Here is a 27,883-nt window from a genome sequence, read left to right as displayed (position 1 = left end):
AGAAACTCAAAAGCCCTAATTCCCTTAGGGAAAAGCCGGGTCTGTTCTCTTTCCAGAGGCATGACGGGAAATGTCCATTCCCCCCCCCCCCGTCTCAGGTTCCCTCCTCAAGTAAGGGAGCCCCGCCCCTCGACCGCCGCAGCGTGGTTTCTGACTGGCTCCTCTTGGCGCGCGCTGGCTCCACCCCTTCAAAGTCCCGGGAAAGGCGTCTCGTGATTGGCGGAAGGGGGGGAACGGGGCGTGGCTAGCCGGCTCTCGGGATCCCTGTGCGCGGCGTGCCATGGCGGCTTCTACAGCGGCGGTGATGGCGGCGGCGGTCTCGTCCGCGGTGGGGCCCGGAACAGCCGGTGTGGCTCGGGTTTCCTGCGGGAGGGACCTGAGCTGCGTCCCAGAAGTGGCCGGCACCCTGGGGGCGGTTGCTAGACAAGGGTGAGGATAACCACGTGCTCCGCCAGCGACCTTTGACCTGCGCCTCTCGGGCCAGGATGACCTCTGAACTTTACCTGTACTTACGGGGGGGGAGGCGCGGGGGAGGTCACGGTCCGGCGTGAAGGACCGTCATCCCTGCCCCTGGGATGACCTCTGACCCCAGATTGACCTCCCCTATTGGGAATGCGGCTCCCATCATTGCTAGACAGCATGGCGTGATGGGAGTTGTAGTCCACGTGGAAGTGAGACTAATGTCTTTTTTTTTTAAAAAAAAAGGTGGCAAAATGTTTAGCTGAGGTATTCTAATACAGTCAAGTGTGTGTGTGTGTGTGTGTGTTTGTGTGTCTCACAAATGTTCCTCTCAGAGGCTCCCTCTGAAACTGGCGGGAAGCGTTGAGTGGGATGGAGATTAATGGCATTTTTCAGTCTCATTATTAGAACCTGGAAGGAACTGAGATTTGTGGATGTCGGCTGAAATGTAATTAGTTTTTGAAAAATTTTCTATTTATTTACTTACGTATCAAATTTCTACGCTGCTCATCTGACCTGTGACAGTTGCCTGGGAAGGCCAAAATGAGATTCAGAAGAAGTTTGCTAAATTCATCTGTTTATCTATCCCTCTATCCATTCCCCCCTCTTTCTCCCTGCCATATCCGTCTGTCTTCTATCTGTCCATCCATCCATCCATCTCTATCATTTTCTTTTTCTATCTGACTTCCATCATCCTCTATCATTTATCATCTTTCTTTCTTTCTTTCTTTCTTTCTTTCTTTCTTTCTTTCTTTCTTTCTTTCTTTCTTTCTTTCTATCATCTATGTCTATCATTTTTTTCTATCTATCTTCCATCAGCTTCTATCTGTCTCCATCCACCTCTTTATATCTACCTATATCCATCATCATCTATCTATCATCTATCTCTATCATTTTCTTTTTCTTCCATCATCCTCTATCATTTATCGTCTGTCTGTCTCTCTCTCTCTATCTATCATCTATCTATCTATCTATCTATCTATCTATCTATCTATCTATCTATCTATCTATCTATCTATCTATCATCTATCTCCACCTCTTTATATCTATTTATATCCATCATCATCTATCTATCATCTATATCATTTTCTTTTTCTATCTTCTATCATCCTCTATCATTTATCATCTATCTATCTATCATCTATGTCTATCATTTTTTTCTATCTATCTTCCATCATCCTACCTACCTACCTACCTACCTACCTACCTACCTATCTATCTCCATCCACCTCTTTATATCTACCTATATCCATCATCATCTATCTATATCTATCATTTTCTTTTTCTATCTTCCATCATCCTCTATCATTTATCATCTGTGTGTCTGTCTGTGTCTATCTGTCTACCTACCTACCTACCTACCTACCTCCATCTATTTATATCTATATCTATATCCATTGTCATTTATCTTCATCTATCCATCCATTATCTATTTACAGTGGTACCTTGGTTGTCGTTAGTTGCAAAGTCATGTCTGACCCATTGCGACCCTATGGACAGTGTTCCTCCAGGTCTTCCTGTCCTCTGCCATCCTCTGGAGACTATTTAAGCTCACGCCGACAGCTTCAGTGACTCCAGCCAGCCACCTCATGTCCCTTCTTTTGCCCTCAATCTTTCCCAGCATTGGGCTCTTCTCCAGGGAGCCCTTCCTTCTCCTTAGGTGCCAAAGTATTTGAGTTTCATCTTCAGGATCTGGCTTTCTAAAGGGCAGTCAGGGTTGATCTCCTCTAGGATTGAATGGTGGGTTCACCTTGCAGTTCAAGGGACTCGCAGGAGTCTTCTCCAGCACCAGAGTTCAAAGGCCTCCATTCTTTGGCGCTCAGCCTTCCTTATGATCACGTGAAGTGTTAATACCACTTTATAATGCCTTGGTAAGGTCACACTTGGAATACTGCATTCAGTTTTGGTCACCACGATGTAGAAAAGATGTGGAGACTCTAGAAAGAGTGCAGAGAAGAGCAACCAAGAGGATTAGGGGACTGGAGGCTCAAACATAGGAAGAACGGTTGCAGGAACTGGGTATGTCTAGTTTAATGAAAAGAAGGACCAGGAGAAGACGTGATAGCAATGTTCCAATATCTCAGGGGTTGCCCCAAAGAAGAGGGAGTCAAGCTATTCTCCAAAGCATCTGAGGGCAGGACAAGCAGCAATGGGTGGAAACTAATCAAGGAAAGAAGCAACTTAGAACTGAGGAGAAACTTCCTGACAGTTAGAACAATTAATCAGTGGAACAGAAGTTGCCTCCGGAAGTAGTGAATGCCCCAACACTGGAAGTCTTTAAGAAGATGTTGGATAGCCATTTGTCTGAAACGGTATAGGGTTTCCTGCCTAGGCAGGGGGTTGGACTAGAAGACCTCCAAGGTCCCTTCCAACTCTGCTATTGTATTGTATTATGGTCACAACCATCCATTGCAACCTTGACTATTTATACTTTTGTTGGCAGGGTGATGTCTCTGCTTTTTAGGATGCTGTCTAGATTTGCCATAGTTTTCCTCCCCACGAGCAAGCCTCTTTTCATTTCTTGGCTGCAGTCCCCATCTGTGGTGTTCTTGGAGCCCAGGACAATAAAATCTGTCACTCTCTTCATTTCTTCCCCATCTATTTGCCAGGAATTGAGAGGGCCAGATGCCATGATCTTTAGTTGTCTTAATGTTGAGTTTCAAGCCAACTTTTGCACTCTCTCCCTTCACCTGCATCAAGAGGCTCCCTAGCTCCTCTTCACTTTCTGCCCTTAGAGGGGTACCATCTGCCTATCTGAGGGTGTTGGTATTTCTCCTGGCAATCTTAATTCCAACTTTTGATTCATCTACCCCCACATTGCTCTCAATGTGCTCGGCATATAAGTTAAATAGGCAGGTATACGGTAATCTCTATCTCTATCCTTTATCATTGATCTTCATCCATCCATTATCTATTTACAGTGGTACCTTGGTACTCATCATTAATTGGTTCCGGGAAGCGCAATGAGTACAAAAAAGGATGAGTATCATTTTTCCCCCCCATGAAAAATGGCGTAGTGAGCCACAAGGCATCAAGTTCCAGTTTGCTCATTGCCTACGTCCATCCATCCATCCATCCATCCATTCATCCATCCAATCACATGTATTTTAAATAGATTTGCCAGGGAGTCATTTTCTGCTATAATTAACAGAATAACAGAGCTGAGAGGGACCTTGGAGATCTTCTAGTCCAACCCACTGCTCCAGCAGGGCAGTCTGTATACCACTCCAAACAAATGGCTGTCTTAAAAACCTCTTCAAAATGATGGAGCAGCCATAGTTTCTGGTGGCAAGCCATTTCACTGATTAATTGTTCTCACTGTTGGGAAATGTCTCCTTAGTTCCAGGTTGCTTCTCTCCTTGATTAGTTTCCACCCATTGCTTCTTGTCCTGCCCTTCAGGTGCGTTGGAGCATAGCTTGACTTCCTCTTCTTTGGGGCAGCCCCTCAAATATTGGAAGACTGCTGTTACGCCTCCCTTCACTCTTCTGTTCCTTAGGCTAGCCATTCTGTTTGTTCTCAGAGAGTGATTCTGTGTTCGAGAAAAGCGACTTCCACACGTCCATTAATGGCGTCTATTTAGGCTGGTTATCTTTTATTTAGGGAATTCATTTATTTAGAGAATTGATATTGCCGCCTAGGCCCGCATGGCGACTCAAGGCGGCTTGATGTAGGTTTCAGAAATCAATCACGCAGTTTGTGTCCAAAATATCTGTCTGCCTCTCGCAGAGTTTATTTGGCTTTTATAAAGTTTTTACAAGCAAAGCACAGAGCAACAACACATTACAATAACAGGTTCACTCCCCCAAATCTTCCCTAGAGAATCAAGAATGCTCTTCAGGCCAAGGTTAACTCATGCCTTTGCTCTGGTGAATTAATGAGCTAATAGATAACGGCTGTGCATCACCTTTCCTTTATTCCCGCATCTGGTTCTGCTAATTAGGTGAGTTTCTAGGTTTCCAAGATAAACAGCTACTGAGATCATGGTAATTTCTACGCATGCCTTTACATAGCTTTACCTCTCATTCCCACAGCTTACAGACTACAAAAACAATAAAACTAATAATAGAAGAGTCATATAATAAATGAATATGCTAAAACCACCCCCTGTCCTGGCAGCAGCACCTCACGTGAGCCGTTTAATGGGCTTTTCATCCCACTCTGGGTTCTCCCGGGCCGTTGGCTATCTTTTCCCCGGGGGGGGGGGAAGAGTGTTGGGGTGACTGGCCAAAAGAGAAAAACGGTTGATAGCAAAGAATGGAGGCCTTTGAACTCCGGTGCTGGAGAAGACTCCTGCATTGAGTCCCTTGGACTGCAAGGCCATCCAACTGGTCAGTCCTAAAGGAGGTCAACCCTGGCTGCTCTTGAGAAGGCCAGATCCTGAAGAAGAGACTCAAAGACTTTGGCCACCTAAGGAGAAGGAAGAAGGACTCCCTGGAGAAGAGCCTCATGCTGGGAACAATGGAGGGCAAAAGAAGAAGAGGACGACAGAGAAGGATTTGGCAGGATGGAGTCACCGAAGCAGTCGGCGTGAGCTTCAGTGGACTCCATTTAATGTTGAGTGTCAAGCCAACTTTTGCGCTCTCCTCCTTTGCCCGCATCAAGAGGCTCTTTAGTTCCTCTTCACTTTATGCCCTTAGAGTGATATCACCTGCATATCTGAGGTTGTTGATATTTCTCCCGGCAATCTTAATTCTAATTTCTGATTCCCCTGCCCCCCCCCCCCACTCCCTTTCTCACGAGAAGACCTTAATTAAGTGCCACCTTCTATTCAAAACCTTGTTGGGATAAAATGGCCTTTTAGCCATCCAGGTCAGAGCCAGATATAAGGTGGGTCAGGATCTTATGAGTTGTATTAATAAATTAAAAAAATTTATTTATGCTGTAGGGGTCAAAGGCGAATGTTAGGGGTGCATTCACTGACGGATGTGAGTGCGTTGCCCTCGTAGAGTGATTTGAGATCTGTATTTCATGTAGTTCATTGCCAAGAAGGATTTTTGAAAATGAAACCTTCCTTCCCTCCCTGCCTGCCTGCCTGCCTGCCTTCTCTCCTTCCTTTCTGTCTTTCTTCCTTTTTTCTTTCTGTTTTCCTTCCCTTCTTTTTTCCTTCCCCTTTTCTACTTTCTTTCCTCCCTCGCCTTGCTGGCTTGCTCTTTTCTATCTTCTTTCATCTCTCTCTTCTCCCTCCCTCCCTCCCTCTCTCCCTTGTTTCTGTCTTCTTTCTTCTTTGGTCTTCCTTCCATCCTCCCTCAATTCCTTTCTCTATCTTCTTTCCTTCTCTTCTTCCTTCCCTCCCTCCATTCTTTCCTTCTTCTTTCTATCTTTTTTTCTTGCTCATCTCCCTCCCTTCTCTCCTTCCTTTCTATGTTTCTTCCTCTTTTCTTTTTTCCTTCCTTCCTTCCCCTTTTCTTTCCTCTCTCTCCTTCCTCCCTCCCTCCCTCCTTCCTCTTTTCTCATCTCCTCCCTTCTTTCCTTTTTTTTGTCTTCTTTCTTCTTTGATCTTCCTTCCAGGCTCCCTATGTTTTTTTCTCTATCTTTCCTTCTCTCCTTCCTTCCATCCTTCCTCTGTTCCTTTCTCCATCTTCTTTCCTTCCTTCCTTGAGAATATTTGCAGAGAATACCTTGCCCTTTTCTATCTTCTTTCCTCTATCTCAGTGGTTCTCAACCTTCCCAATGCCGTGACCCTTTAATACAGCTCCTCATGTTGTGGTGACCCCCCCAACCATAAAATTGGTGTCTCGGTTCCTAAGACCATCGAAAATATTTGTTTTCCGATGGTCTTAGGCGACCCCTGTGAAAGGGTCGTTCGACCCACTAAGGGGTCCGGACCCACAGGTTGAGAACCACTATCTCTTTCTCCTCTCTCCCTTCTTCCCTTCTTTCTTCCCTCTTTTCTACCTTCTCATCTCCTCCCTTCTTTCCTTCTTTCCCATCTTCTTTCTTCTTTGATCTTCCTTCCCTCCTCCCATCTTCTTTCCTTTCCTTGCTTCCTTCATTCCTCCTTTCCTCCCTCCCTAGCAGGTTGGTTTGCTTGTTCTAGCCCTGGACCAAATTCCATTTTTTGGGGGGGTTCCCGTTGTGTGGGGAGGCCAGTAGTGCCAGTCTCCAACAACTTCTCAAAATAATCTGCCAGCAGGAAATCTTTCCGCTCGCACTTCAGTGGTTGCAGATTCGCTCCAGAGATGCAGCCCGTCGGTTTAGCATTTTACATTCCGTTTGGGATCCTTTTCTCCTTCCAATCTTCGTACTTCCGCAATCTTTCCCGGGCTGCGCATCTCTTTCATCCGTCTGGCCTCCCCCAAATTCTTTTTGGAGTACAACCTCCCAAACGCGTACAAGAAGCATGGTAGCTGTCTCACTGCTGATTCAGCAAAAGCCACATCTTGGGGGTGAGGGGGGGGGCTCTTACAGACCAACGACAAATAAACATTTGAGGATTACAGTCCGTAAATCTTTATCCGAGGCATTTTGGCGGCTTCGTAGAAAAGTAAATCATTCCTGGGAGATAAAACTTGGTCTGGAGGCAGTTTTGAATGTCTCAAGAGCTACCCTTTAAAAAAAAAAAGAGAGAGAGGAAAAAGAAATACCGAAATCATCTCCAAAAATGCTTTGAAGATAAGCCTCGTTGCCCCTGTACAGATAATTTTAAAAACCCAACAACAACGAAGGAGGCACTTGGTGAGCTGTTGGGAGTTACCTATATTTCACTCGGAGAAACCTTCAAAAAAGGATTTATTGGTAAAGGCACATTGTCTGTCGCTTTGATTGGGATTCATGTTATGTCATCTCTGAGTTTTCTCTTTTAACAGTTCCGATCAGCAGAATGAAAAACCTTTAACAGTTCCGATCAGCAGAATGAAAAACCGGCAAACAATTAGCCATTAGAAAGGAGAAAGGGTGGCGGCGAAATTCTTCCCCCAGAAGCCGTGGTGGGGAAATTAACATTTCAATAGCTCAGCAGATCAAATAGCCTGCAGTAGAAGAAATGACCTTACGTAGCAGAAGAAAACCATCAGGGGGGAGAAAAAAAAATAGTGGGTAATGCCACACTTGGAATACGGCATCCAGTTTTGGTCGCCGCGATGTTAAAACGATGCAGAGACCCTAGAAAAGGTGGCAGTGAAGAGCAACCGAGATGTTTTTGGGGGGGACGGGACGGGACTGGAGGCTAAAACATACCATGAGCAGTTGCAGGAACTGGGTATGTCTAGTTTGATGAAAAGAAGGACTAGGGGAGACATGATAGCAGTCTTCCAATATCTCAGGGGTTGCCCCAAAGAAGAGGGAGTCAAACTACCGTATGTTGCAGGCTATAAGATGCACTGGAGTATAAGACTCACCAAGATTTTGAAGAGGTAAATTTAAAACATTTACACACATTAGAATGACTACGGATCTCCGCTCCTTCCGTCAGAAACTTAAAACCCACCTATTCCAGCTAGCCGGCTTGGCCTAATTCCATCTTTCCCACCTCACTTTTATTTCTAAATTTTTAGGATTGGTTTTAGGGTCTGTTTTTAATGTTTTTAATTTTTATAAATTCGTACAGGGGTTGTTTAATTTGACTTTTAGCTATATATATGATTGTTTGCATGTTTTTAAATTTATTCCTGTACACTGCCCTGAGTCCCTCCGGGGAGAGGGGGCGGTCTAGAAATTTAATAAATTATTATTAATTATTTAAAAAAAATGTTTTGCCCTCTGCAGGCCTCGTTTTTTGCAAAAAACGGGGCACGCAGAGAGTTTGAGAGGCCTTCAAAATGCTCCTGGGGACGCCCCCCCCAAAAAACAAGCAAAAAACAGCCCCTTTTGGGGAAAAACCGTCCCATTTTTTGCAAAAAACAAACAAACAGGACATGCATAGGCTTTGGGCGGCTTGTAGATTGTTCCTGGGGGGCTGCGGGGGCAAAAACGAGCAAAAAACGGCCCGTATTTCACTCGGTTTCGCCCTCCCCAGGAGTAATTTGCAGGCCTCTCAAACCCTCTGCATGTCCATTTTTGCGAAGGGTTTTTTTTTCCCGGGGGGCCAAAAATGCTGAATTCAGTGTATAAGACGTACCCTGATTTTCACCGTCTTTTTGGGGGGAGGGGGGGAAAGGTGCGTCTTATACTCCGAAAAATACGGTATTCTCCAAAGCACCTGAAGGCAGGAAAAGAAGCAATGGAGGGAAACTAACCAAGGAGAGAAGCAACCTAGAACTAAGGAGACCGTTAGAACAATTAAGCAGTGGAACAGCTTGCCACCAGAAGTCGTGAGTGCTCCCATCGGTGTAGGTTTTAAAGAAACGGTTGGGCAACTATTGGTCCGTGATGGTACATATATCATATATCATATATTGCAAGTCTCATTAAGCTAAAATCTAGCTGACTTGTTTGAAGTTGAGTCTGGGGTGGAAACGTAGCCAGCCATGTTGTGGTGTTCCAACATCAGGGTCTTCATAGGGCTGTTTTTTCTCCCCCTCCCTCCCACCTGTTCCGTAGATTTGATTTTCTCTGTATGCCGATTTTCCATCCTCGATACAAGAGAGAATTTTTCCAGGATCCGGCTAAACACCGACCAGGACCGCAGACTCGCTCTGACCTATTACTCTCAGGGAGAGGTGAGAATTTCAGAAACTAACTTCCTTCCTTCCTTCCTTCCTTCCTTCCTTCCTTCCCTTCTTTCCTTTCCTTCCTTCCTTCTTTCCTTTCCTTCCTTCCTTCCTTCCTTTTTCCTTCCTTCTCCTCATTCCCATCCCCTTCCTTCCTTCCTTCTCCTCATTCCCATCTCCTTCCTTCCTTCTCCTCATTCCTATCCCTTCCTTCCTTCCTTCCTTCCTTCCTTCCTTCCTTCCTTCCTTCCTTCCTTTTTCCTTCCTTCTCTTCATTCCCATCCCCTTCCTTCCTTCCTTCTGCTGATGCCCATCTCCTTCCTTCCTTCTCCTCATTCCTATCCCTTCCTTCCTTCCTTCCTTCCTTCCTTCCTTCCTTCCTTCCTTCCTTCCTTTTTCCTTCCTTCTCTTCATTCCCATCTCCTTCCTTCCTTCTCCTCATTCCTATCCCTTCCTTCCTTCCTTCCTTCCTTCCTTCCTTCCTTCCTTCCTTCCTTCCTTCCTTCCTTCCTTCCTTTTTCCTTCCTTCTCTTCATTCCCATCCCCTTCCTTCCTTCCTTCCTTCTCCTCATTCCCATCTCCTTCCTTCCTTCTCCTCATTCCTATCCCTTCCTTCCTTCCTTCCTTCCTTCCTTCCTTCCTTCCTTCCTTCCTTTTCCCTTCCTTCTCTTCATTCCCATCCCCTTCCTTCTTTCCTTCTCCTCATTCCCATCTCCTTCCTTCCTTCTCCTCATTCCTATCCCTTCCTTCCTTCCTTCCTTCCTTCCTTCCTTCCTTCCTTCCTTCCTTCCTTCCTTCCGTTTATTTGTAGTTCAGGGCTCCTTGGTGCTCTCTGAGCTTAATTGTTTTCTTGCAGACGTTTGATGAGCCTAAGTAGGTAAGATCATCAGTACTAGTATTGATGAAGTTACCTAGTTAGGGTAGTGAAATGTTTGCAAGAAAACAAGCAAGCTTACCCTCATTCATTTATTTGTTTGTTCATTCATTCATTCATTCATTCATTCATTCATATATATAGTATGTCCCCTTTATTATTTTTACAAACAATTCAAGGCTACAAACATCGCCAACAAACCTTCCTCTTCCTATTTTACCCATAACAACCCTGCGAGGTGGGTTGGGCTGAGAGAGAGGGACTGGCCCAAAGTCACCCAACTGGCTTTTGGGCCTAAGGCGGGACTAGAACTCACAGCCTCCTTGTGATTGGCCAAAGTCACCCAGCTGGCTCTCATGGCTAAGGTGGGACCTGAACTCACGGTCTCCTCCTTTCTAGCCTGATGGTTTAATGTCAACTGTCCAACCAGTGAACCCAAAATAAGGAATTCCTCTCGGGAGCTTTGAATTCCCCAAAGTAAAACTTTATTGGATACACCATTTTGGTACTGAAGAATCAAAACCAGCTCTGGTTTTCCTGCGTAAAAGCTTGCTTAGTTAAACAATAGCTTCCCTTCCTCCCCACCTCAGGGAAATCACATTGTCCAATGATAAAACGTCGTTTTGTTATGGGAACAGTCCATCCCTTTCTTAAGCACCTACAGCGGTGACCTTGATGGTTTCCAGGCTTTCAACAGTCCACACACAAACAGACATTTTCAGCATTCTGTTTTCCCCCCTTCCTCCCCCCCTAGTTCATTGTTAAGTTTGAAAGAAGCCAAGCGGTTCAATCTTGATACTTAATTCAGCTAGTCCTCGACATACAACTCTTCGTTTAATGACCGTTTGACGTTACAACAGCACTGGAAAAAGTGGCTTAAAATTTGAAAAAATTGCCAACTTATGACCGTTGCAGCATCTGGGACTGACATGACAGCAGTCTTCCAATATCTCGGGGGCTGCCACAAAGAAGAGGGAGTCAGGCTATTCTCCAAAGTACCCTGAGGGTAGGACAAGAAGCAATGGGGGGAAACTAATCAAGGGGAGAAGCAACTTAGAACTAAGGAGAAATTTCCTGACAGTAAGAACAATTAATCAGTGGAACAGAAGTTGCCTCCAGAGGTTGTGGGTGGAACACTGGAAGTTTTAAAGAAAAGATTGTCTGAAATGGTATAAGGTCTCCTGCCTGAGCAGAGGGGTTGGACTAGAAGACCTCCAAGGTCCCTTTTCAACTCTGTTAGTGTATTTTATCCCCATGGTCAAAATTCAGATGTTTCTCAACATATATGACGATTGCAGCGTCCTGGAGTCATGCGATCCCCTTTTGCAACCTTCTGGCAAGTAAAGCCAAAGGGGGAAGTCTGACTCACTTAACAACCATGGGACTAACAACTGGGGTGATTCACTTAACAACTGTGGCAAGAAAGGTCTTAAAACGGGGTCAAATTCACTTAAGAAACGTCTCCCTGAGCGAGAGAAATGTTTTGCTTACTTGGAATCGTAAGTCGAGCACCTCCTATCCTTAACAAAAGCTGTTTTTGTTGTATCTAGATATTTTAATTTTAATAATTAAACATTTATTTATTTATTTCTAACTTCCCTCACGCATAATCCTGGCTTCTTTGCGCCTACCTCCAACAAAAGAAAACTAAAAAGCAGAAAACGATGGAATCGCTTAATCCCGGGTGAATTCTTTTTTTTTTTTTAATATATATATATTTATTGTTTTTACATTTAAAACAACGCAATGCCGCGGAGTCGGGGTGATCCTATATTCACATTATGTACAGCTAGTTTCAACCATTAACAGTTATTCTACTTAATACATTGTCTGTCCTTCTGTTCGATCACAATATATACATTTTTTCCAGTCTTATCATCTTAACTTATACCAATCATAGAATCTATTCCATACCTCAAAATATTCTGATTCCCCTTTATTTTTAAGTTCAAGAGTGAGCCTATCTGCTTCTGCACAGGCCAACACTTTTCTGATTATATCTAGCTCTGATGGTGTATTTTCTTTTTTCCAATGCTGTGCGTAGGTTATGCGCGCTGCAGTCAGTATATGTATAATTAGATAAGAGTGTATCTTTCTTAAACCCCTCCGGTATTATGCCTAGGAGAAAAGCTTCTGGTTTAAACATAATTTGTTCTCCCACCATTTGTTCTAACCACGATTGGATCATTTTTCCAATATTTTTTTGCCTCATTGCACGTCCACCACATATGGTAGAAAGTGCCTGGTGTTTTTTTTACACTTCCAACAATTTGGGGCCAGATTTTTGAACATTTTAGAAAGCCGTGGTGGCGGGAGATGCCATCTTGTAGAACATCTTGTAAAGGTTTTCTTTATACGCCGTAGCCAATGTTAGTTTCTGATTAAGTATCCAAAGTTTTTCCCACTTAGCCAGTTCCACATTGTAACCGAAATCCCGGGTGAATTCTTAATTCCATCATTGTTTGGCCCGGAAAGGATTACTCGTTGTTACAATTTTCTTGAAAGCGATTTGGGTTTTTTTTTTTTTTAACCCTCACGTCCCGTTCTCAGTATGACTGCTAAACCAACTCCCGTGATTTGTTTTTCCAAACAAAGTTTTTTATTTATTGTTTGTTACACATTTTAACTTCTTTTGTGAACGAAGCGTTATCCCGGCTTTCCCTCCCTTTACATCTTCTATTATGCATATTACATTTCACATTTCCATTTTACATTTGACTCGTCTTATTTTTATTCCAATATTCTCCCTCTTCATTTGTTTTTTTTTTCTTAATGTACAAACAATATCCTTTTTGCCTCTCCAAGTTAATCAAATTTAACATATCATTTCCAACTGTTCTTCTGTTTTACTATTAATCATACATATCCTCCAGTTTAATTTTATATGGTAAACATTTCATTTAATGAGCTATCCACAGTAGTAAGTTTCATCTATATCTCGCACATTTGATTGAATAGATACCGTTGGCTATGTTGACTAAGTTTCATTCTATTCTACTAGTAAATCCTTTTCTTTCTTTCCTCATTCAGCGATTTTCTCTTACTCTCAGGAACTTCATTTCTCCCATATTCTCTCCACTCATTTGCCGAGCTTTTTCTGTTTCTTGTTTTTCACACTCCTGTATTTTCCCTTTCCAATGTTTTTTCTCCTTTTTAATTTTATTGTTTCAGTATCTCTCCCCAATTTTCCCCGTTGATCCCACCGTCGCTGGTTTAGGTTTAGGTTTAGGTTTATTTGGATTTATATGCCAACATCTTCTCCAAAAGGACTCAGGGCGGCGTACAACATTAAAAAACACACATCCCAAAAGTTAAAAAAGATTAAATTCATATCCAAAAAAACAAACCGAATTTTTTAAAAAACAATACATTTAAAATAAGTTAAAATTAAAATTAAATTAAAATTTTCCTTTTTGGGGGCAACTTCTCCCTTGTCTCCTTTGGGTACATAACTATAAATCCCAGTATAATCATCTAAATTCCCATGTTTCTGTCAACCCTCCCAATCTCTTCCTTCTCCTTAGACTGGAACACGCTGATTGTGGGGAAATTGTCTCCGTGGATCCGGGCAGATTCCGAACTGGAGAAAGTACGCCGGAATTCGGAGGCGGTGAGTGACCTTGGCAAGGGAAGAATGATCAATGGCACTTTTGTAATGTAGAGATATTTTGGTTATGAGGGCAACGAGAAGCAAAGAATAACCTTTGAGAATGTGCTTTACTGGACTTTACCTCTTCGTGTATGGGTTCAGAAACCATTCCATGAATGCACGGGAAAGGACGCACCTCCCCCCCAAATTATTATTATTTATTATGGTTTTTAATAATTATTGTTATTATTATTGTTGTTGTTGTTGTTTTTATTATATTATAGTTTTTTATTTATTCTCATTACATAATAAAACTTATTTTGTGAACAGAGTGTCGTCCGAATTCCCCCTTTAACATTCCCACCCAAAAACATAACTCATTTTACGTTCTATCTCCATTCTTTCCAATTTCAGCCGTATTACTTTTCTTCTCCTGTTTTCCAATGTCTAGTTTTTTTAACATGCACAAGCAGTATAATTTTTCTTTCTCTTTAGACATAAACAATCGATCATTTCTTTTCCATCTATTTTCCCTTCACGATACGAATCTTCAAATTTCAGATTTCAAGATTTGTATAATCAGCATAACATAATTATCGAACCGCTTTCCGTTTCCTAATATAATTCCCACCCATCCTAATTTAAAACATCTTTTTACCTTGTTTTCAATACTTCCTTCTGCTGAGTTATAGCATTCGACTTATTCTCCTATTTCTACATTTTCTTTTCTCTTTCTCTTCTTTTTATGTGTCTTAAATCTTTTCCCTCTCTCGTTTAGATAGACTTTTTGAGTATCTCTCCCCCAAATTTTTCTTTCCCATCTCCCCTTATTTCCCTCTTTATTTTTGGCTAGTTTCTTTTCCGGAGACCCTTTTTTTCTTCTATAGTCTCTTTGGGCCTTTACCTCATTGAATTGTATTTTCCATTTCTACAAATGGGGAGGTCTTATTATTTTTGAGGTGCAGGAGGCGGTGAGCGTGGTCACCTCATGGCTGCTGCTGCGTTGCAGTATTTTGGAGGGAAGGCTCATTTTAGCGCATGGGCGCTCAAAAGCCAGATTGGGCTTATTATCCGGGGAGGTCTTATTTTCGGGGAAAACGGGGTATACTATGTCTTTACAGGACTGCGAGCTGTAATCTTAATATCTATGTTATTTTTTTTCCCTTTGTTGCAGGCCATGTTGGAGGAGCTAAATTTTGGGGCCTATTTAGGGCTCCCGGCATTTCTGATTCCCTTGACCCAGGAGGACAACCCCAACCTGGCACGTGTTCTCTGTAACCACATCCACACCGGCCACCACACTTCCATGGTACGTCCAGCAGATGCAGCTCAACTTCTCAAATATATTTCAGCACACGAGAGATCCACACGACGGGGATAACATCATTTCCACGACGCCTCCCTTACTGGTGTTTACATTCTTTTCTCTTGTCATCTGAGGTGGTTATTCAGCCGGTTCGGACCGGTTTTCCCAAACCGGTAGCGGAAATCACGGGTGGAAATCCCGCCCTCCCCTCCCGGCTTTACGCCCTCCCATTTAGGCATATTTTTGAGGCTGGGTGTATGGATGGAAGGCGTGCGTGCGAGCAAAGGACATATACAGAAGGCCAGTGGTGAAATTCAGAATTTTCCGCTACCAGTTCTGCGGCTGTGTCTCGGTGGTCATGTGACCGGGTGGGCGTGGCTTGACGGCCATGTGACCGGGTGGGCGTGGCTGTACAACTGACACACACAATGTAAAAGCAGCTGGACCAGTGGTGGGTTTCCGGATCCCGGTGCAACTGGTACTTACCACCCACGACGCTCCAGCTGTTCGGCGCCATACGCTCCGTGCGGGTATGCATAAGACCCCATCGGCTTAAATACAGGTAAAGAGCATGTGTGGGCCCTCTGGAGTACCGGAACGGTACCTGGTGTTTCCAGCAGGCATCGGTACGCCCGTACCAGGACGTACCGGTCGTATCCCACCACTGAGCTGGAGTACACACGAAATAACCCCTGCAACAAGTGGGAACCTCACCGAGTCACAGCAGAGAGCTCAAAAACCCACGATCCCACTTTGCACAAAAATAACGCAAAAGCTACACAACTGACTCGCGCACAATGTAAAAGCAGCTGGACTTTACACAAAATATACCCTGAAACAAGCAGAAACCTCATGATATAAAAAAAGAAGATGTGGAGACTCTAGAAAGAGTGCAGAGAAGAGCAAGAAAGAGGATTAGGGGACGAGGCTAAAACATATGAAGAACGGTTGCAGGAACTGGGTATGTTTAGCTTAAGAGAAAGAAGGACTAGGGGAGACATGATAGCATTGTTCCAATATCTCAGGGGTTGCCACAAAGAAGAGGGAGTCAAACTATTCTCCAAGGCACCTGAGGGTAGAACAAGAAGCAATGGGTGGAAACTAATCAAGGAGAGAAGCAACTTAGAACTGAGGAGACATTTCCTGACAGTGAGAACAATTAATCAATGGAACAGCTTGCCTCCAGAAGTTGTGAATGCCCCAACACTGGAAGTCTTTAAGATGTTAGCCATTTGTTTGAAACGGTATAGGGTTTTCTGCCTAGGCAGGGGGTTGGACTAGAAGACCTCCAAGGTCCCTTCCAACTCTGTGATTCCGTTATTCTCTGCATTATTCGCATGTGGAAACATATTCCTTGTAGACTTAGTGCCTGGGTTAATTTTAGGACATCCCTTCCTTTCCCCCGCTCCCCTTCTTTTGTGACAGTTCTGGATGCGAGTCCCACTATTGGCTCCCGAAGACTTGAGGGATGATGTGATTGAAAACGAGGCCGTGCCCGGCGGGGAAGATGAGTCCGCAGGCGACGAGAAGACCTGGCAGTGGTGAGTGACAAGCCAGCGAGTGTTGGCAGATGTTGGGAACACATCTGGATGGATTGAGCGGTAAAAGGCAAGATTCTCAAGCTAGTTTTGTAGCTCCTGAGTTGCAGAGACAGTCCTCGCATTTCTGTCGTTAAGTGAGACATTTGCTAAGTGGGCTTTGCCCATTTGGCGACCTTTCTTCCCTCCGTTGCTCAGTCAATCCACTGCGGTTGTTAAATGAGCAACACCGTTCTTCAACGAATCTGGCTTCCCCCATTCACTTTGCTCAGTCAGAAGGTCGCGAAAGAGGAAGCAAGATCGTCCTTAAGCGGGTTTGTCCCATTTTACAGCTTTGCTTGTCACCGTTGTTGAATGAATCACGGCAGGGATTAAGTGCGACCCACAATTAGCAAAGGGAGAGGAAGGGAGAATAACTTTAGAGCAGCTGTGAATAAATTCGCTTAACAACTGGTGTCTCACCTTAACACCAGGCGGGGATTCCCTTAGCAACTGGGGTGAGAAAATTCGCAAAATGGGGCAGAACCCCCTGAACAACTTTCTCACGTTAGCAACGTCAACTCTGGGCTCTGTTGTGGTTCGTAAATCGAGGACTTACCTGCGTTTGGAAGCGAAAGGTCAAACTTGGGGGAAATAAAAGAGAGACCCTTAGTTGGCCTGCATGACTCGGAGATAATCACCACTTCTCTGCTGCCCACCTCGAGAAGAGACTCGACTGCCGTCTGTCAGAAGTGAGGTAGGCCAGGGGTGTCAAACTTGATTTCATTGAGGGCCGCCTCAGGGTTTGAGCGCTGAGGGCCAGGGTGGGCGTGGCTCGCTCGACATCACTCATGTCGGGGGTGCCTGTGCTGCCCGGAGGGCTCAGCCAGCCAAAACAGGCTCCCAGTCTCCGTTTTCAGCTGCGCCAACCTCCTGCAACTCTCTGCCAGCGAGCACAGACTTCGGGAGAGGCGCGCGCAGCTGGGGTGATCTCCTGCAATGCCCTCCTGCCAGCGAAAACGGAGTTCGGGAGGGCCGCGTACGGCTGCAATGAACTACAACACCACCACCACCGCCAGTGAAAATGGCTCTCGGGAGGGCCATTCGGGGCTGCGACAGGCTCTTGCAACCCTCTGCCAGCGAAAACGGAGCTCGGGAGGGTCGCGCGCGGCTGCGACAACCTCCTACAACTCCCAGCCAGCGGAAACGCAGTTTGGGAGAGCCACACGGAGTCCTCCCGAGCTCCGTTATCGCCGGCAGAGGCATCGCGGGCCAGACCTGGCTGTTTCCAGGTCAGATCTAAGCACCCCGCGAGCAGGATCCGGCCCGCGGGCCTTGGAGTTTGACACCCCTGACTTAGAGAGGCGGAGAGGTGGGCAGACGCCGGTTTCCCAGCCTGGCCCCAAATGAGCTCCTTTCTTTGTTTCCGCAGGTGGCACAACTTCCGAACCTTGTGCGACTACAACAAGCGTGTGGCTGTGGGTAAGTGCCGAAATCCGATGTTCCCCGGCCTCCCTGCCGATTCCTGCCGCTGATAAATCTTTCCCGTCTTTTCTTGGCAGCGCTGGAGGTGGGTCCCGACCTGCCGTCCAATCACGTCATTGACCGCTGGCTGGGCGAGCCAATCAAAGCAGCCATTCTTCCCACCAGCATCTTCTTAACCAATAAGAAAGGCTTCCCGGTGCTTTCCAAAATGCATCAGCGTCTCATCTTTCGCTTGCTTAAAGTAAGTCTTTTCTCTCTCTTTCGCTCCCTCTCTCTCCTTCTCCCTCCCTCCTTCTCTCTCTCTCTCTCCCTCCCTCCTCTCTCTCTCTCCCTCCTTCCTCTCCCTCTCCCTCCTCTCTCTCCTTCTCCCTCCCTCCTTCTCTCTCTCTCTCTCCCTCCCTCCTCTCTCTCTCCCTCTCCCTCCTCTCTCTCTCTCTCTCCCTCCCTCCTTTTCTCTCTCCCTGCCTCCCTCCTTCTCTCTCTCTTTCTTTCCCTCCCTTCTTCTCTCTCTCTTTCTTTCCCTCCCTCCTTCTCTCTCCCTCCCTCCTTCTCTCTCCCTCCTCTCCTTCTCCCTCCCTCCTTCTCTCTCCCTCTTTCCCTCCTTCTCTCCCTCCTTCTCTCTCTCCCTCCCTCCTTCTCTCTCTCCCTCCCTCCCTCCTTTTCTTTCTCTCCCTCCCTCCCTCCTGCTCTCTCTCTCCCCCTTCCCCCTCCATCTCCCCCTCCTCTCTCTCTCCCTCCCTCCTCTCTCTCTCTCCCTCTCCCTCCTCTCCCTCTCTCCCTCTCCCTCCTCTCTCTCCTTCTCCCTCCCTCCTTCTCTCTCTCTCCCTCCCTCCTCTCTCTCTCTCCCTCTCCCTCCTCTCTCTCTCTCTCCCTCTCCCTCCTCTCTCTCTCTCCCTCCCTCCTTTTCTCTCTCCCTGCCTCCCTCCTTCTCTCTCTCTTTCTTTCCCTCCCTCCTTCTCTCTCTCTTTCTTTCCCTCCCTCCTTCTCTCTCCCTCCTCTCTCTCCCTCCCTCCTTCTCTCTCCCTCTTTCCCTCCTTCTCTCCCTCCTTCTCTCTCTCTCTCCCTCCCTCCTTTTCTTTCTCTCCCTCCCTCCCTCCCTCCTGCTCTCTCTCTCCCCCTTCCTCCTCCATCTCCCCATCCTCTCTCTCTCCCTCCCTCCTCTCTCTCTCTCTCTTTCCCTCCCTCCTCTCTCTCTCCCCCTCCCTCCTTCTGTCTCTCTCTCTCCCTCCCTCCTTCTGTCTGTCTGTCTGTCTGTCTGTCTGTCTCTCTCTCTCTCTCTCTCTCTCCTGTTTGGGTTCATCCTCTTTCCCCTCCATGCGATTTGATTGACACCCCAATTCCGGTTCAGGTAGTCCTCAACTTGCAACAGTTCATTCAGTGACTGTTCAAAGTTACAGTGGCACAGGAAAAAGGTGACTCTTGACCCTTAACGGCCATCCCTACCGCCACATGATTTAACATTCGGAAGCTTGGCAACTGATTCGTATTTCTGACGGTCTCCGGCTCACCTGGTCACCTTTTGCGACCGTCTGCAAATTCAAAGGGAGGGAGATTCGCTTAACGACCGTGTTCCTAACTAAACAACAGCAGGGATTCTCTTAGCAACTGGGACAAGCAAAGTCGTAAAATGGGGCAGAACCTCCACCCCCCACCCCCAGGGAACAAGTTCCTCACTTAGCGATGTCCATTCCGGGCTCGACTGTGGTTGTAGGTCGAGGATTTGCCTGTAGTTTGAAGCGAAATGTCAAAAGTTGGAGATATAAAAGACTGGCCACACTTGGAATACTGCGTTCAGTTTTGGTCACCACGATGTAGAAAAGATGTGGAGACTCTAGAAAGAGTGCAGAGAAGAGCAACAAAGAGGATTAGGGGACTGGAGGCTCAAACATAGGAAGAACGGTTGCAGGAACTGGGTATGTTTAGCTTAAGAGAAAGAAGGACTAGGGGAGACATGATAGCAGTCTTCCAATATCTCAGGGGTTGCCACAAAGAAGAGGCAGTCAAACTATTCTCCAAGGCACCTGAGGGTAGAACAAGAAGCAATGGGTGGAAACTAATCAAGGAGAGAAGCAGCTTAGAACTGAGGAGAAACTTCCCGACAGTGAGAACAATTAATCAGTGGAACAGAAGTTGCCTCCAGAAGTTGTGAATGCCCCAACACTGGAAGTCTTTAAGAAGATGTTGGATAGCCATTTGTCTGGAACGGTATAGGGTTTCCTGCCTAGGCAGGGGGTTGGACTAGAAGACCTCCAAGGTCCCTTCCAACTCTGCTATTGCATTATAATATATCTTTATATCCATCCATCCATCCATCCATCCATCCATCCATCCATCTATCTATCTATCTATCTATCTATCTATCTATCTATCTGTATCACTTTTCAGACGTCTCTGGTTGACCCCTCTTTTTTTCCCCTCTCCTTCAGCTTGAGGTGCAGTTCATCATTGCTGGAGCCCATCACCACTCAGAAAAGGAATTTTGCTCCTACCTGCAATATTTGGAATATCTTAGCCAGAACCGTCCGCCTCCTTCTGCCTATGAGCTTTTCGCCAAAGGTTATGAAGATTACCTACAGTCTCCATTGCAGGTGAGTCTTCTCTTTCTTGGGAGTGTTGGACCGAACCTCAAAAAGATTTGGGCTCCGGAATGTCTTAACTACAGGCTGTTGTTGTTGTTAGTTGCGAAATCCTGTCCGACCTAGTGTGACCCTACGGACAACGTTCCTCCAGGCCTTCCTGTCCTCTACCATCCTCTGGAGACCATGTAAGCTCACGCCGACTGCTTTGGTGACTCCATCCAGCCACCTCCTCCTCTGTTGTCCCCTTCTTCTATTGCCCTCAACTACAGGTGGTCCTCGCCGAATGGCCCTAACTGAGTCCAAAAGTTCTGTTGCTATGCAAAACAATTCAGCGAATTTTGCCACATTTTACCATCTTCACTACCGCAGTACGTCTAGTTTAATGAAAAAGAAGGACCAGGGGTAACATGAGAGCAGTCTTTCAATATCTCAGGGGTTGCCCCAAAGTAGAGGGAGTCAAACTATTCTCCAAGGCACCCGAGGGCAGGACAAGAAGCAATGGGTGGAGACTAATGAAGGAGAGAAGCAACCTAGAATGCAGGAGAAACTTCCTGACAGTGAGAACAATTAATCAGTGGAACAGCTTGCCTCCAGAAGTTGTGAATGCCCCAACACTGGAAGTCTTTAAGAAGATGTTGGATAGCCATTTGTCTGAAACGGTATAGGGTTTCCTGCCTAGGCAGGGGGTTGGACTAGAAGACCTCCAAGGTCCCTTCCAACTCTGTGACATCTGGTTACTAAATGACTCACGGCTAAAGTTGTTAAATTAGCCATACGGTTGTTCAGTGAATTGGGCTTCCCCGTTGATTTTGCTTGCCGAAAAAAGGGACCACACGACTCCGGGAAATTGCAACCGTCATATATGTGAGTTGGTTGCCAGGTGTCTGGGGACGCTGCGATGGTTCTAAGAGTAAAAACAGTCATAAGTTACTTCTTTCAATGCCGTCGTAACTTCGAACGGTTGCTAACCGAATGGTGGTAAGTGGAGAACTGCCTGCATTCTCAATTATCTCAAATGTTGATGGGGATTGCCTGCTTCTTCTCTTGGAGAAGTTGAATTTCCCCTATTGTGCTCTGGCCATTTGCCTCTTGACTGCTCTGGTTTATCGTGGACCAGCTGATAACCCAGCTGTCAACTCATAAAGTTGCTGTGGTGAGGAAAGGGGGGGGGGAGAGCGCATTCCACGCATACTTTCGGCTAGAGTCGGATCTCAGATTACTACAGCAGGCTTGGGAGGGGTGCACCTCATTGGGAAATGTGATTTATGACACAGACTGAGGGGAGGGAAGGAACAGGGGTAAAGTTCAGCTATAATTCAAATGAGGCTCAGATCTGACTGCAATAAGGTCTTGCCAAAATAGCGCTCCTAACAAATGACTAGATTTCTTTTGAAACTTGGCTCGAGGCTCATGAATCAATTAGGGCATCTTTCAGAAACCTGACCTGATTTATTTGTCCCAATCCTGTGTTAGACAGGAATGGCGAAGTCAGGCGGCAACGTAAGTGCGGAATGTGCTGTCCTCCCTCCTTCCGTGAACGTTGCCTCAATTCCTGAAGAGGCGACGCCAAGAGCAACTTCTCCCTGAGCCCGGATTTTGGTGACAATGAAATTAGTTAAAATTGTTTTCCCTGTGCCCCCAGAAGCGTGATTCCTAATATTGAATTTCCCCCCCCCACCTTACCAGAGGATGCTCTCCTTGTGGACTAATGTGAGGCCGTTGCCACGGCAACTCCCCTGTGCTGTACAGTAGAAGCCATTTGAAGGCAGTACAGTTGAAGCCATTTGAAGGCAGTACAGTAGAAGCCATTTGAAGGCACAACAGGCTGTATCTTAACAGAAATCACACCCCGAGGGGCGTTAGGGGTGCCTTATCGCTCCACAGTATTTGTTTCCAGAGTGTAAGTCATCTGTGCACCAAGTTTGGTTGAAATTGCTCGAGGCGTTCCAGAGTTATGCTGGAACACACACACACACAAACACACACAGAGCCATTTTTAACATGTATAGATTCAAATTCTTCTCCTTGGTTCTTCGTTCCGACAGCCCCTGATGGACAACCTGGAATCCCAGACCTACGAAGTCTTCGAAAAGGATCCCATCAAATACTCCCAGTACCAACAGGTCAGTTGGCCCAGGGGCCGAGGTGGAGGGGCATTTGCGGAAATAACGAAAGGGCTATAAGACGGGCACGAAACATGAAATGGAGCTGCGGGTGATGGTTGACAGAAGACAGGATCGGGATCTGGGGATAAAGAGCGAGGGCAGTTTGATCTAGTGGTCAAGGCGTCAAGCTAGAAAGCAGAGACTTTTGACGGAGATGAAAGCCCATTGCGTGACTTTGAGCCAATCACCAGGAGGCAGTGAATTCTAGTCCCGCCTTAGACACGAAGCACAGCTGGGTGACTTTGAGCCAATCACCAGATGACGGTGAGTTCTAGTCCCGCCTTAGGCATGAAAGCTGGCTGGGTGACTTTGAGCCAATCACCAGGTGATGGTGAATTCTAGTCCCCCCTTAGGCATGGAACACTACTGGGTGACTACTGGGTGACTGGGCCAATCACCAGGAGATGGTGAGTTCTAGTCCCCCCTTAGGCATGAAAGCTGGCTGGGTGACTTTGGGCCAATCACCAGGTGACTGTGAATTCTAGTCCTGCCTTAGACATGAAAGCTGGCTGGGTAATTTTGGGCCAGTAACCAGGAGACAGAAAGTTCTCGTCCTGCCTTAGACATGAAACACGGCTGGGTGACTTTGGCACAATCACCAGGCGACTGAATTCTAGTCCTGCCTTAGGCATGAAACACGGCTGGGTGACTTTGGCACAATCACCAGGCGACTGAATTCTAGTCCTGCCTTAGGCATGAAACACGGCTGGGTGACTTTGAGCCAATCACTCGGAAACAAGAGTATCAGTCCCCGCCTTAAGCATGAACGCCAGCTGGGTGACTTTGGGCCGGTCACCAGGAGACTGGGAGTTCTAGTCCTGTGTCAGACACAAAAGCCGTCTGGGTGACTTTGGGCTTCTTCCATTCTCTCAACCCAACCCACCTCACAGGGTTGTTGTAGGGACAAGCAACAGGTGTCTTTACAAATGTTTTGCTGCAGGAAATAAATTTTGTGATCGTACGTCGAGGATTACCTGTATAAGAAACATTTGAGATGGTAGTTTTCTTCATTGATATCTAAAGAGATTCTCGGTCCTCCAGTCCCCAAAGATGCTTTTTTCAAGAGGCAACTGGACTTTTTTCTTTTGAAGACATTTCGCTTCTCATCCAAGAAGCCTCTTCAGCTCTGATTGGATGGTAGGGAAGGGAAGGATTTATCCTCCTTGCAGACAGCTGGTCATTTGCATCCTTTTTGGAGAGCCGTTGAGGCCGCCTGTTATTATCCTGTTATTCTGATCTACACATTGGGGAAACAAAACATCCACTTCACCACCGCATGGCCCAACACAGAAGAAACCCATCAGGACTAGATCCAGCAGTCCAGCTGCATTTAAAAGACAAAGGATGCTCTCTTGAAGACAGCAAAGTCCCCATTTTGGACAGAGAGGGACCGCTGGGTTGAAAGAGAGGTCACAGAGGGCAATCTGTGTCCAAATTGAACAGCCTTCTCTCAACAGAGGGTGGGGGGATACAACCTCATCTAACTCTGGTCTACAACACGGTCCTTTTCAGTGGCTCCAAGAAGGCTCCACACCCATTTGCACCACTCAGGTTTCCGTGAGGACGCAGAAGACCCTCCAAGTGGCCTCAACGACCCTCTTGTTTCTTCTGTGTTGTGCCATGCGGTTATGAAGTGGTTGTTTTGTTTCCCCAATTGTACAGATCTGGCACATGGCTCAGAATAACAACAGGTGGCCTTAACGACTCTCCAAAAGGATGCAAATTAGATTAGATTAACAGAGTTGGAAGGGACCTTGTAGGAGGAGGAGGAGCAGGAGACCCTACACCCTACATCATTTCCGACAAATGGCAGTCCAATCTCTTCTTGAAGCGATGAAGCTCCCACAACTTCCGAAAGCAACTTCTGTTCCATCGGTTGATTGGTCTCACTGTCAGAAAACATCTCCTTATTTCTAGGTTGAATCTCTCTCCTTGATCAGTTTCCATCCATTATTCCTTGTCTGGCCGTCAGGTGCTTTGGAGAATAGCTTGACCCCTTCCTCTCCGGGGCAACCCCTGAGATATTGGAACAATGCTATCATGTCTCCCCTAGTCCTTCTTTCTATTAAACTAGACAGACCCAGTTCCTGCAACCGTTCATCGTATGTTTTAGTCTCCAGTCCCCTCATCATCTTGGTTGCTCTTCTCTGCACTTTTTCTAGAGTCTCAGCCTCTTTTTGATAGTGTGGTGACGAAACCTGGATGCAGTACTCTAGGTGTGGCCTTCCTAAGGCTTTATAGACTGGTATTAGTACCTCACTTGATCTTGATTGTATACCTCTGTTAATGCAATTTAGGATTGCGTTGGCTTTTTCGGCTGCCGCTTCACACTGTTGGCTCATATTTAGCTGGTTGTCTACTAAAGACTCCAAGGTCCGTCTCACAGTGACCGCTGTTAGGCCTGGTTTCATCCAAAAACTCTAAAAAGGATGGAAATAACCAGCTGTCTGCAAGGAAGATACATCCTTCCATTCCCCAGAAGCTGAAGAAGCTTCTTGGATGGGAAGCGAAACCCATTCAAAGAAAAAAAACGGGAAGTCCTGTGGCCTCCTGGAGAAAAGCATCCTTGGGTTTCCTTCGCTTGCTTTAGACGGAGAAAACTTAAGTTGTCGTGTTGCTTCTCTCCGTTCAGGCGATCTACAAGTGCCTCTTGGACCGAGTCCCCGACGAGGAGAAAGACAGTAATGTCCAGTGAGTAGGAACCCCAACGTGGACGGTGTGTGTGTGGGTTGGGTTGGGTTGGGTTGGGTGTGTCACAATCCTTGGACGCAGTTTGAGAAAAGTTGCAAGATCCATCCGCCTTCTTCTTGGAATCCCCCTGGAACATTGTACCAGGTAGTCCTCGGCTTCCAACTGTCGTACAGCCTGCTCATCACGGTCGTACATTGCGACGGTTGTTGCAGCGGTCATTAAGCAAGCCCGCGGTCATTTAAGCCAATGCCACTGTGGTCCTTTGAACCAGTGGTTTGCTGTGGGCCGCTTTTGCTGAAAACCGTGATTTTATCAAACCGTGTTCATGTGTGGCCATGTGACCCCCAGCAAATGGCGGTAAAGTCGGGGCCGGTTGCCAAGCAACCGCGTTGTAGTCACCTGACTGCGGGAGACAACCTTCAGATCTGCAAATGCAAGCACCCCCCCCCCTCTGGTAGGCCCGTCGTAACTTTGACCGCTTGCTAAACAACCAGTCGTAAAGTCAAGGAGTTGACTGGCAGGTGGTTGCTTAGAAACTGCTCGAAGTTACAGCAGACTCACCGTCTTCGACTTGCGACTGGTTGCTTAGAAGCGGTTGGAAGTTACGATGGACCCACTGGGGAGGGGCAACCCGTATCAGGGATGTAAGGGTACCTGTCAATCATCCTAGGTTCCTTTTCATTCAACAATATCAAGGAATACAGGAAGTTCTTGACTTACCCACCACATTGGAAAGTCCAAAAATCTCGGCTGCCAAGCCAGGCAGTAGCTCAGTGGGCCCTGCTCCATTTTACAACCTGTTTTGGCCACTGTTGTTAAGTGAATGGCTATGGTTGTTAAGTGAATCCTGCCCTCGTTAAGTGAATCTGGCTTTCCCCCAGTGTTCTGGCCCGCCAGTGGAGCTGGCAGCAGATTCGGACAGTGAGGAGGTTGGGGAGGAACATGGGCCAGGCCTGGAGTCTGGGGAAGGCTCTGATGAGGGCTCTGTGTTGGAGGCAGAGAGGGGGTCAAGGCCGTCCAACAGTTATCAGCTGCCTTCGGAATCGGACATCAGTGAGGCAGAAGAACAGCTGGAGCCTGTTCCCAGTGTGCGCATGCGCAGAGTGGCCAGACGAAGGGAGCAGCTAAGGAACAGGGATTGACTTGGGAGTAAGGCCGCAGGTGGACAATGAATGGCCCCTCCCAGAGGAAATAAAAGAGGGAGCTATGGTTGTTAAGTGAATCCTGCCCTCGTTAAGTGAACCTGGCTTTCCCCTAGTGTTCTGGCCCGCCAGTGGAGCTGGCAGCAGATTCGGAGAGTGAGGAGGGTTGGGGAGGAACCTGGGCCAGTCCTGGAGGCTGGGGAAGGCTCTGATGAGGGCTCTGTGTCGGAGGCAGACAGTGGGTCAAGGCCGTCCGACAGTTATCAGCTGCCTTCGGAATCGGACATCAGTGAGGCAGAAGAACAGCTGGAGCCTGTTCCCAGTGTGCGCATGCGCAGAGTGGCCAGACGAAGGGAGCAGCTAAGGAACAGGGATTGACTTGGGAGTAAGGCCGCAGGTGGACAATGAATGGCCCCTCCCAGAGGAAATAAAAGAGGGAGCTATGGTTGTTAAGTGAATCCTGCCCTCGTTAAGTGAACCTGGCTTTCCCCTAGTGTTCTGGCCCGCCAGTGGAGCTGGCAGCAGATTCGGAGAGTGAGGAGGGTTGGGGAGGAACCTGGGCCAGTCCTGGAGGCTGGGGAAGGCTCTGATGAGGGCTCTGTGTCGGAGGCAGACAGTGGGTCAAGGCCGTCTGACAGTTATCAGCTGCCTTCGGAATCGGACATCAGTAAGGCAGAAGAACAGCTGGAGACTGTTCCCAGTGTGATCATGCGCAGAGTTGCCAGACGAAGGGAATAGATAAAGAACAGGGGTCGACTTGGGAGTAAGGCCGCAGGTGGACGATGAATGGCCCCTCCCAGAGGAAATAAAAGAGGAGCGCCAGGGGAGTGGAGTTTGCAGGAGTCCATTAGTTCCCTTCATTGGTTCGTGACTCTCCGAGACTCCTGGTCAAGTTTTGCAGAGATCGGCCTGGCAGCTCTCCAAGCCAGCTAAGGTCTGTGACCGTAAATCCTCCCTCGAAAGACTTTGCTGGATATAAATGAGCAGAATTCACAGTCAATGAATAAAAGGGGTTTTTTATCGGGACCAGGAGTTTGCTTCATGCTCTTAGGAAGTCAGAACAAAAGGGTCCTTTGCATGATGTGAAACCAGCCCCTCGTTCGGCTGTCGGTGCTTGTCGCACGGCTGGTGGGCGGGCTTTCTTTGATTGTGAGCGGAGACACACTTTCTGGAGGCGCGACAATAGAGCGCTCTCCAGCTGGGTTCTACGGGTGTTTTTTTAAAAATCTGGATTCCTCCCAGCAGGCCCCAGCTTAGCCAGGCGCTAATTATAGCAATAAAAGGCTCAGCGGCTAAGACACTGAGCTTGTCGATCAGAAGGTTGGCCGTTCGAATCCCTAGTGCCGTGTAACGGAGTGAGCTCCCGTGACTTGTCCCAGCTTCTGCCAACCTAGCAGTTCGAAAGCACGTAAGAAATGCAAGTTGAAAAATAGGAACCACCTTTGGTGGGAGGGGAAACAGCGTTCCGTGCCCCTTCGGCATTGAGT

The 27,883-nt window shown here is 46.8% G+C and overlaps 1 protein-coding gene across 1 annotated transcript in view; it reads left to right on the top strand.

Moving 5' to 3' along the window:
* The first annotated feature begins 227 nt into the window (after positions 1 to 227).
* Positions 228 to 27,883, top strand: part of PRMT5 (protein arginine methyltransferase 5) — a 37,897-nt gene continuing 10,241 nt past the window's right edge. Inside the window, exons 1-10 of the mRNA XM_081968829.1 lie at positions 228 to 429; positions 8,939 to 9,057; positions 13,447 to 13,532; positions 14,686 to 14,820; positions 16,243 to 16,358; positions 17,767 to 17,816; positions 17,897 to 18,060; positions 20,246 to 20,407; positions 22,444 to 22,521; positions 25,196 to 25,254. Coding sequence (XP_081824955.1) covers positions 281 to 429; positions 8,939 to 9,057; positions 13,447 to 13,532; positions 14,686 to 14,820; positions 16,243 to 16,358; positions 17,767 to 17,816; positions 17,897 to 18,060; positions 20,246 to 20,407; positions 22,444 to 22,521; positions 25,196 to 25,254 — 1,118 coding nt within the window. The 5' untranslated portion in view covers positions 228 to 280. The remainder of the gene's footprint in view (positions 430 to 8,938; positions 9,058 to 13,446; positions 13,533 to 14,685; positions 14,821 to 16,242; positions 16,359 to 17,766; positions 17,817 to 17,896; positions 18,061 to 20,245; positions 20,408 to 22,443; positions 22,522 to 25,195; positions 25,255 to 27,883) is intronic.

The sequence above is a fragment of the Natrix helvetica genome (assembly GCF_964273705.1).
Source record: "Natrix helvetica genome assembly, chromosome: W".
Lineage (NCBI taxonomy): Eukaryota > Metazoa > Chordata > Lepidosauria > Squamata > Natricidae > Natrix > Natrix helvetica.
The sequence above is the reverse complement of the archived record's forward strand: the minus strand, read 5'-3'. Positions and strand labels throughout refer to the sequence as shown.